The sequence below is a fragment of the Ascaphus truei genome, chromosome 1 (genome assembly GCF_040206685.1).
Source record: "Ascaphus truei isolate aAscTru1 chromosome 1, aAscTru1.hap1, whole genome shotgun sequence".
NCBI classification, from domain to species: domain Eukaryota; kingdom Metazoa; phylum Chordata; class Amphibia; order Anura; family Ascaphidae; genus Ascaphus; species Ascaphus truei.
In genome coordinates, this window is record NC_134483.1 from 512,906,715 (window position 1) to 512,917,449 (window position 10,735).

The following is a 10,735-nucleotide window of genomic DNA, read 5'->3' on the forward strand; positions in this document are numbered from 1 at the left end:
GCTGCTGCTCTGGTCCCCAGTCCTGCGAGGAGCTTTGCTGCTGGGACCAGCTGGGACCCCAACCCAGGATAAAGATAAACATTGCTGCGAGGCTGGACACAGCCTGCTCCCCGGAACCGTGTACCTGTTTGCTGTTTGGAGCTGCAACAGATAAGACTTTATTATTACACTTATTGGTTATACTTTGTGTTGCATATCTTTTGGGCATGACCAGAATAGCTGGCTGTCTTGTTAGTAAGGGCTCAAGAAGTGAGTTAGTTTCCCTAAAGGGAACAGGCTTTAATTTTCAAGAAAGTAGTTTCTTAAAGGGACAGTGCACCCGTACTTTATTTTGGTTGTGGCTAATAAACCACTATAGTTGAACGTTTCCCACCGTGTCTAGCGTCTTACTGACCCCGCCGCGAGGCCGTCCTGCCACAATATATATAAAATATATATAAAATGTGGTGGGTTTTGGGATTTCTTGAGCTTGCTGAGGGATATTGTATGTTTATTAACCTACATTTTCAGCTGTTATCAGTTGTTTGGAGGGTAGTCGCCCCTCCCCCAGGGTTTAAGCTCACCCCTCCCCACATTCTAAGTTAGCTGGTCTTTTTCATGCTCCTGTGTTTGGACAGGCCCAATGTGGTCATTCTCCCTCCAAATAGAGGTAAATGAGAATTGTATCATGTAGTGTTGGAACCTGCTCACTGGTCATGCCTGATATTTGAACCCAAGAGATGTGATTAGGTCACCTAGAGAGAGTGTGTACAGAGAAAAGAGGAGAGGTCCCAGGTCATAGCCCTGGGGTACCCCCACAAAGAGATCGATAGAGGAGGGCGAGGTGTTAGCAGAAGAGACACCGAAAGTACAATGGGAGAGGTAAGAGGAGATCCAGGATAGAGCTTTGTTAAGAATACTAAGAGTATTGAGAATGTGAAGGAGGAGAGGGTGATCCACGGTATCAAATGCTGTGCTGCAGAGAGAACGAGTAATATGAACAGAGTGTAATGACCTCTTTCTTTGGCAGTATGGAGGTCATTAGTTATTTTAGTGAGGGCTGTTTCAGTTGAGTGAGCAGTGCTGAAACCAGATTGTAGAGGGTCTAGGAGAGAATAGGTGGTGAGAAAATGGAGCAGGCGAGAGAATAGAGGACGTTCAAGGAGTTTAGAGACAAAAGGCAGAAGGGAGACAGGTCGATAGTTAGAAAGACATGTAGGATCAAGCTTGCTGTTTTTGAGTAATGGTATGACTGTTGCATGTTTGAAAGAAAAATAAACGTGTGTGCCGTCAGCATAGAGGTGATATTTAAACCCAAGAGATATTAGGTCACCTAGAGAGAGTGTGTACAGAGAAGAAGTCCCAGGACAGAGCCCTGGGGTACCCCCACAGAGAGATCAATAGAGGAGGAGGAGGTGTTAGTAGAAGAGACACTGAAAGTACGATGTAAGAGGTAAGAGGAGATCCAGGATAGAGCTTTTTTCCGAATACCAAGAGTATGGAGAATGTGAAGGAGAAGAGGGTGTTCCACAGTGTCAAATGCTGCAGAGAGGTCGAGTAATATGAGCAGTGTGTAATGACCTCTGTCTTTGGCAGCAAGGAGGTCATTAGTTATTTTAGTGAGGGCTGTTTCAGTGGAGTGAGCAGTGCGGAAGCCAGATTGTAGAGGGTCCAGGAGAGAATAGGTGTTGAGAAAATGGAGAAAGCTAGAAAATACAAGACATCAAGGAGTTTAGAGGCAAAAGGCAGGAGGGAGACAGGTCGATAGTTAGAAAGACAGGTAGGGTCACGCTTGCTGTTTTTGAGTAATGGTAGAACTGTTGCATGCTTGAAGGAGGATGGAAAGGCACCCGAGTAGAGGGAGGAGTTAAAAATCTGTTTGAGCGTAGGGATTATAGTAGGAGCAAGAGATTTTAGGAGATGGAAAGGAATGGGGTCAAGAGGGCAAGTGCTAGAGGGAACAACAAACAGTGTAGGAAGGTTGGAGCACAACTGAATACAGGGTTGGAAAAAACAATCTGCGAGAGAGTGTGTGTCCCATAAAAAGTTTTAATGGATCAAACCATAACCATACAGTGAGCCCACGGGCCCCCACCACACTAGCTAGTGGGAGTTGTTACTTATATTAGTGGAACTCCATCCAGGCCATCGTGTTATAGTGGATATAGGTGTATATTCAACAGGATTTTTTGGTTTGGTTTAATGCTCCTGGTACCCCTAGGATCTCTACAGATGGATTTATTCTGTTAAAGGACTTTATTGTCGTTTTGATCTATGTTTTTGAGCACCATACAGCATTTTTTACGTTAAGTGCTAGAGGGAGAAGAGGAGATCAACAGTGACACACCCCGCTCTGTGACAGCGGAAAAAACTCAAGGAAGGCAAGAGGAGATTTAGGCAGCAGTGCAGGGTGGGAGAAGGAAACAGAGAGGGTGTTCTGACATATGGATTCCACCTTTTCCTTAAAATAGTCAGCAAAGTCCTGAGGTGTGATGGAGGAAGAAGAAGAGGCAGCTGAGGGTGGTCTGAGTAGGGAGTCAAAGACAGAAGTGTCGGCTTGGGTTAGACTTGTGCGTGTTGATTAGTAAAGAAAAGTAGGGAGATGGAGATGGAGAAGGGGAGAAGCGAGAGAGAGAAAATGAGATGAGGTGATAGTCAGAGAGAGGAAAGGGGGAAATGCAGAAATCAGAGAGAGAAAAGTTTTGTAGTGAAAACCAGGTCTAGATAGTGGCCATCCTTGTGGGTGCTGGCTGCAGTCCACTGTTGAAGGCCAAATTAAGAGGTAAGAGAGAGAAAGCGGGAAGCCCATGGGAGAGAGGGGTCATCAATGTGGCAAAAGTTTAAAGTAGTATAATTCACTATAAAGTGTCAAAAAACATGCAGTCAGTGTGAAACCTGGAAAACTAGCAAAAAACATTTTAAGAATGTTTTAATGGTTAACGATTTAAAACTAAGGGACGGATATTAGATGTGTTATTGAAAGTTAAAATACTTAACAGTAAAATAAATTATTGGGAAGAAAGCTCGTTGAGGTATGGAAAGGGTGGTGTATTCATTAAAAAGCCTAACAACAGAGGTGGTAGAGGCTGATAAAGTAAAATGCTTGTAATAGACACAATGCTATCCTAAATATGAGAGAAAGCATAGGATGTAAGTGTCTGAGGTTTCACATCAAAAGGAGCTTGCAAGTGGTGCACACCTTATTCACAAGAAGTGCTACAAGGCTGAATATTCAATATTCCCAGCTGCTGGGTGCTTTCATCAGCAGATGCTGCAGCTGGTATCATAACTGTGTGTGTGTGTATATATATACACACACACACACACAGACACACACACACACACACACACACACACACACACACACACACACACACACACACACACATATATTGTCACAAACGGCTGCCTTATGTTGCTCTGCCATCTGTCCGGGCTCTTTATGGTGTGTAAGTCTGGCTTCAGGCTTAGGGGATATCCCCAGCAGCAGGAAGGAGTAGATAGAGGGTGTGAACAGAGGATTTGTGTGGGTGTTTTTTATTAAGGTAAAGAATTTGTTGGGAGAGAGGTGTATAAATAATGCTGAAGTGGGGAAGTTGGAGAGAACAGAGGCATTCACAAAGGAGCGAGGACACAGTAAACAGAAAAAACAATAAGGAGGGCATAGTGAGATGCAGGAAGAGAGTCTTCCCAGATACTTGAGGATAGAAGTGTACAAATAATCACAGATTTTAAAGAGTTGAGGTCTCACAGTTGCAAAGTTGTTCACCTCCAATTTCAACTCCAAAATTAATTCTGCTATACACTTTAACTGGGATTCTTAAGATGGGACTCACAGCCAAATGGCTTCACAGCCTATATGGATGGTCTTAAATACTCTAAAACACAGCTACTTGAATAACAATTAAGAGAGGGCTTTGCCTAATCAACTCACACAGACATACCAATTAGATTTAAAATTCTGTAGAAATTGATGACAGAATTCAGCTCACAGACATACCAATTAGATTTAAAATCCTTATACTTCCTCCCAAACCTGGCCCTACTACCTCCTTCCACATTACTGTTGGAAGTACCATCATTCACCCAGTAGCCCAAGCATGCTGCCTAGGGGGTCACACTCGACTCCTCTCTCACATTCTCCCCTCACATTCAAAACGTATCTAAAACCTGTCGTGTTTTCCTCCGCAATATTACAAAGATACGCCCTTTCCTCTGTTACTCAACTGCTAAAGCATTGACTCAGGCCCTCATTCTCTCCCGTCTCGATTACTGTAACCTTCTGCTGTTCAGCCTTCCTGCCTCTCAACTGTCTCCCCTACAATCTATCCTAAACGCTGCTGCCAGAATCACTCGACTCTTTCCTAAATCTGTCTCAGCGTCTCCCCTGCTGAAATCACTGTCCTGTCCTGGCTTCCAATTAAATCCTGTATCTTGCGCTCAATTCTCCTCCTCACTTTAAAAGCTTTACACTCTTCTGCTCCTCCTTACATCTCAGCCCTAATTTCTCGCTATGCACCATCCCGACTCTTGCGTTCTACTCAAGGATGTTGTCACGGGAGACGCACTTAATAACACATTTATATTTTGTGGATCCTGATTGAGTAGAACAGGTTGAGCAAAATAAACTGAGATTTATTCCCTTGAAAGGCAAACACACAACAACTGCAGAATACACTTAATAATTACACTTACGGGTATAGGAACAGGGGATAATGTCCAGAAAGGTGTAAAGCACCAGAAGATTGTCTTTTAAAATGTAGTCCTTTTGCAAATTGCCAAATAAATAGCCAGTCCAATCCTTCTGTGAAAGTGCAAAGTCTTTTCTGGTTCTTTGGGGTTCGTTCTGGAATCCCCAGGGCTAACGAAATCCTGAAGCAGGGCAAGTTTCCTTGTTGCGATGTTTTTAACCCCTTGCGTTCTGGAATCGTAGCCGCTGTACTTAGATCTTATCCGCTTGAAGAAATCAGGTAACAACAGCAACAACAACAACAACAACACAGGAATGAGGATTACAGGCCTTTTTAAGGATAAGGGCCTGTGTAGGGTTAAATTAGCCTCATCCCATTGGCAAGGAATTATCTTCCTCCTATCAGAACCTGCCATGTCACATGGGCAAATCCTACAGCTAGCCCAGAGAACTCTGAGCATGCTCAGTAAGCAGCTTGGTAAAAAGGGGCCACTCATTTCTGGGGACGCAATGTCTGGAGTTTGGTCCCAAGGTGTGAAATATCCAGGATGAGTAACAGGATCTGCTACTCAGAATTATCCTGATTAAGTGACACTTTAAGACTCTGGGGTTTTTCATCCGGTAGACCTATAGGCATCTCCCCAACAGGGGGCTCATGTATGCATAACATTTGTTCCTTAATGCATTACAAAGGCAGACAGCAAAAAATAGCATCCTGCCGGTACATTTTAAAATTGCAACAGAAAGGCACTTCATCAAAAATTTATGTTTCCCTTATGACAAAGTTATATTTTTAATATGTGTGTGCTTGGGGGGTTACACTGAGGCTGCACACCAAAAATCAGGGTGCTGGCTCACTCCGTTCCTAAATTAGCAGTCTTAATGGAACGGCCCCTGTTATTCAGCACTGCAGGTAGGGACAAGTCTGCAAAAAGGGGACAACAATGCATAGAGGGGAGAATGGTACATGGGAACAGCATATAAAATTAACCCCTTCATCCCCAATACGAAATAGGGGTAACCAGCTGAGCACACTGCCTTTATTAATGCGCTGATTACCCCCATTTTCGCCACATCTCCCCCACTCAAAGCCCAAGGTTTGCCCTGGCCACCTCCTCTGGTGGTTGGGCTGACCTGAGGGTTTTTGAAATCATTAGGTCTTGGGGATTGTCCTGCCGGGAGAGGCCATCAGCATTCCCATGCTCACTGCCTTTCTGGTTCTGTATGGTGATATCAAACTCCTGCCAGGCAAGGCTCCCGCGCAATAGCTTGGCATTCTCTCCCGACACCCGCTGTAACCAACTCAGGGGATTATGGTCAGTGATAACAGTGAAGGTTCTGCCATACAGAGAGGGCTGTAGCTTCTTTAGAGCCCATACTATGGCCAGACACTCCTTCTCAATAGTGGCATATGCCCCTTCTCTGGGCAGCCGCTTGCGGCCCAGATACATCATTGGAGGTTCCCTGACCTCCTCCCCCACCTGGCTGAGCACAGCACCAATGCCAAAGTCTGAGGCATCAGTCTGCACCAGAAACTTCTTGGAATAATCTGGAGCAGCAAGGATGGGTGCAGTCTTCAAAGCCTGAAATGCTTTTTCACAGGCTGGAGACCAGACTACCAGTACAGACAGTTGTTTCTGGATGAAATCAGTCAGAGGGTCAATCCCACTAATGGGCTGTGAGGTGACCTGCCTACAGTAACTAGGGGGCACTAGAGAAATTAGACGCCTGCCACGCACCCTGTGCCCTAGAGGCAATACCTCTGCCCTCTCTACTGAACACTGAGTGGGTATAATAGCAAGCCCTGTCTCCCTAACCCTGGCTGGCACTCCTGCTACCTGTCCTGGATACAAACCCCAGATCTGCCTGAAGCCAACGATCTTCTCCCTGTATGCCCCTACATACCTCTGCACTCTCTCTAGTGCCCTCCTGACCAGGCAGTGGGAGGTAGCCAGAGCATTCCTCATCCTGAATGGCACCCTGAAAAACTCACATAGGCCATTCTGAAGGATGAAGACTGACCCCCCCTTTGCCTTCCTCTCTACACTGTCTTCCACCTCTGCTGATACTCCATAGGTATTCTTATGCAGAGGATGCAGATCACCTGGAAGCACAGGATGATCTGTACTATCTGTCCGGCCCAGCTTGTCTGAGAACAGGAACCTAGGCTGCTCTACCCTAGCCCTGGCTTCTGCCCCTGCCTGCCTACCTCCCCGGGCCCCTAGCTCAACTAGGACCCCCCTAGGAAACCCTATCCTACCTAAGAGGCCTGGCACTGCCTGAGCTACTTCCTGAAACATGTTCCCCATTCCTGGTAACAGGTTCAGGAGCATCTACACATAATCACCCGCTTTACCCTCTGGCTGGCAGGCATCCCAGGGGTGGCCAAAGTCTGCCACTGCCCCTGCTGCCTCCGGCCAGAAGTAAGGCTGCAACAGCTGGGTTCTCATGTGAGTGACCCCCTGATGCCCCACTAGCGGACTGGTTAAGGCTACCTGCAAAACTTGCTGCCTACCCTCCCCGGGTCCCACTAACCGTCTTCTACCTGTCCAGCCCCTGGCTAACTCGGTCGAACCTGGCTCCCTACCCCAGAGCCCGCGGTGCCACAGCCTGTGGTCTGACCCCCCGCTTTCCCATGACTCGGACGCCCGCAGTCCCATACCTTCTAAGCTGGGGTCAGCTTTCACCGCATCCCTATCTGCTGTCCCTAACTCTAAACACCCACCCTTAGTCTCTAAGTCAGGGGTAACAGGAACAGGTAAAGGGAACAGTAAGTCAGTCACTGGTCGCGACTCTGTAGTCTGGCTTACCTGTCTTGTCTCCGCAGAGGCCACTGGAACCGTTGGTCCCAAATGCAGGGGGACAGAGGTTGATTCTGCTATGATTCCTGATGACAGGCTCTTAGGAATCGCCGCAACAGCAGGCAATTCCGCAGCAACCACACAGATCACAGGCTCCAGGTTATTGCTAAGGCGCACATCAGCAGTTACCCTGGACAAAACCCCCACCTCCCTCATGCCATTATTGGCACCCCCATCCAAAATGATCTGGGCACCCTGGAATGACCGCAGCCCTCCATCAGGCATGGTTCTTTGCACCCCGGTGCCCGGGAGCAAATCTTCTGGCTGCACCAGAATAACAGCAGCACCCAAATCTGGCAAGCTCCCTGCTTGCCGGTCACCAAAGGTAACCCTCCGTGGGTGCCTGCTCAGGACATCAGCAGGCTGCATCTTGACTGATGCACTTGGACATCCTCTGCTCACTGCTTCTGGCTCTGAGGTGACAAAAGCAGCATCTGCCTGGGACATCCCTCTTGGTTGTGGCTCCATGGCTGTGCTCTGTTCCTCTGTGTGGGCCAGCCCAATCTGGGTTACTGGCCCTGCAGCTTGTGAACGTTGCCCCTGATGGGGTCCCCCAGACCGCTCACGGTCTGGGCAATGTGGCTGGATGTGGCCCACCTTGTGGCAATGATTGCACCGTCTCTCAAGCTTGAACTCCCCAGTATAGTGCGTGTTGCTGCCCACTGTATGTTTGGGAGTCCACTGAGGTGCAGATAGGTCCCCTCTAGCCGGAATGGCTGCCTCTCTGGGGACTGCTGCGTTGCTCACCAAGGCTCTGCTGGTTACAAATTCATTTGCTGGCTCTGCTGCTTCCACAAACAAACAAACGAAAGGTTGCCCCCTGAATGCACTCAGATCAATCTAAGTGATATGATGTGGCAAATTTAAAATAATTTAATGTATCAATAATAAACGTAAAATAGTAGATGTACAGAGGGGTGTGGTAAACAAGTCCAGGGCCACCCCCGAATTACATACCAAATATGTTACCATATTTACCGTATTACGTACCTACAGTATACGGAAAAAAGGGTAAAAAGAAACACTACACCTAAACACACTGGTATATAGCCTCAGTCTATATAGATCAACTCCTGCTGAACTAAGCGCAAACCTATAATCAGGCAGTACTTATATCTATTAAACCGGCAGTCTCAAATAGTATAAAACTGTCAATACTAAATCTGGAGGAGATGATACCTAGAGGGGTAATCTTAAAATACCAATATGTACTGGCAGCAATATAGCCAGACCAGTGAAGTGTGATGGTGTAGATGCAGAAATCGGCGTGAAATCACAGTATCAACACACCCAATTCAATCTGTATGATCAACCTAATAAGGTGGGAGGAACAACTAGCAGAAGTGTGGGATCCTAGAAAGGGCTAGCACAAAATGTGCAAACGTATAGCCCTGAGGCACGGTTCACTGACCGTATCAAGTTATAGCCTCATAACTAGGAAAACTTAATTGGACATTAACTTTTATATTAAAAGAAATGTCTCAATGGTGATAGGAATAAAATCCCAACACGTATGGTGTAATTAGCTAGTGTCAGTTACCACATTGCAGTTCTCACCCTGAAACACATATTGAGAGTTTCATGGGAACACACATGCTGAAAATAAACAGAAAGATCTATTCAGATACTGCTTAGTATAAGCATAGCACACATTTCAGCAGTCTCAGTGGATAGGAAAAACGCTACACATCTTGCATAAGTCTCTACAAGTAGTTACCACATTGCAGTTCTCACCCTGAAACACATAGTGAGAGTTTCATGGGAACACACATGCTGCAAATAAACAGAACAGTACATATTGCAGCAGTCTCAGTGGATAGGAAAAAAACGCTACACATGTTGCATAAGTCTCAACAAGTAGGGACTGCCCAATTATGGTGTAGTTACAATTAAATCCTAAGAAACTCATCATAATACATCCTAGCCAAATCGTGACAAGGAAGGGCTATAAACATGATGTACTTAGCTTAATAGGTAGTACTCTATGCTGGATCGTATAGCCCATAGGGAGGAAGTAAACAGGAGCCTGCGCTACAATGCTGGAGCGTGTATCAGTGTGGACCGTGCTGTAGGGTGACGTCACGCCGTATGGTCACCTGACGTACGTTTCGCGCGGGTTCGCGCTTTCTCAAAGAAAGTGCAGGCTCCTGTTTACTGTTTAAAGCATGAAGTTTCAAAATTACTGTAGCCTTGTTGATCTTCTAAAACCATAGATTTCTCTTTTCTAATTAACACATTTAACTTTTACTCTTTTTCCCAGTTTAAGATTTTTAATCCAATAGCTTCTAATTTTTTTTTTTTTTTTGGTAGAAATTTGTCCTGATGCTATTTTATATTATTGCAAATAAAATAGCAAGAACAGAAGTGATGGTCAAAAATATTACCTTCAGTTCATTGTGTTCCTTAATTTTATATATGTTTTTTCCCCTAGAAAAAACATTTAAAACTCAACCTAATGTTGAAAAGAATTGCAGAGGAAATATATTTCAGGAAGACCATACTGTAGAAGCAAAAAGCAAGTAAGGAATTTTAAACATTATAACATATTTCTTTCTTATGTGGTGCTTATAGTTTTATGCATTAGGTCAGCGGTGCGCAAACTGTGGGGCGCGACCCCCAGGGGGGGCGCGACACTGCCGACGGGGGGCGCGGGGTTTACAGAGGCCCCGCGCGCTTCCCGAAGGCACTTAAATTAAGTGCCGGGGGAGCTGCAGGGCCTCTGTAAACCTAACTTACCGTGGCTCCGGCGGCTTCCTCCCTGTGGCGCCATGGCAACGCGGCATCAAAATGACGCTGCGAGGTCATGTGACGTCACGTTGCTATGGCAACGTGACGTCATTACGCTGGAGCGCGGGTAAGTTGGGTTTGGGGGAGGGCGCGGGAGTGAGGGGATAGCCGTCAGGGGGGCGCAGGGAAAAAAGTTTGCGCCCCCCTGCATTAGGTAATACATTTATATAACGTCAGACATCATGTGACAGAGATTAAACACATTTAATATTTCTACATATAGGTTTAAAAATAATAATGAACTAGCCCTCACCATGGGTACTATAATTCAGCTGGAGGTACTATGATCCTGCATCTATACCGCCAGATGCATATAACTATACAAAAACACACATATAGGTCACACCGCCCAACAGAAATAAATTGAAAGAGTCAATGGGTTTTGATGGTGCCTAATTGAAAGATTGACAACTGGTGC

At 46.0% G+C, this 10,735-nt stretch overlaps 1 protein-coding gene across 10 annotated transcripts in view; it reads left to right on the forward strand.

Annotated features, from left to right (window-relative positions):
- Window positions 1-10,735, forward strand: part of POLN (DNA polymerase nu) — a 207,820-nt gene that overhangs the window by 25,294 nt on the left and 171,791 nt on the right. For all 10 annotated transcript variants that reach the window (XM_075570880.1, XM_075570908.1, XM_075570860.1 and 7 more), the window contains one exon: window positions 9,962-10,049. In XM_075570880.1, coding sequence (XP_075426995.1) covers window positions 9,962-10,049 — 88 coding nt within the window. The remainder of the gene's footprint in view (window positions 1-9,961; window positions 10,050-10,735) is intronic.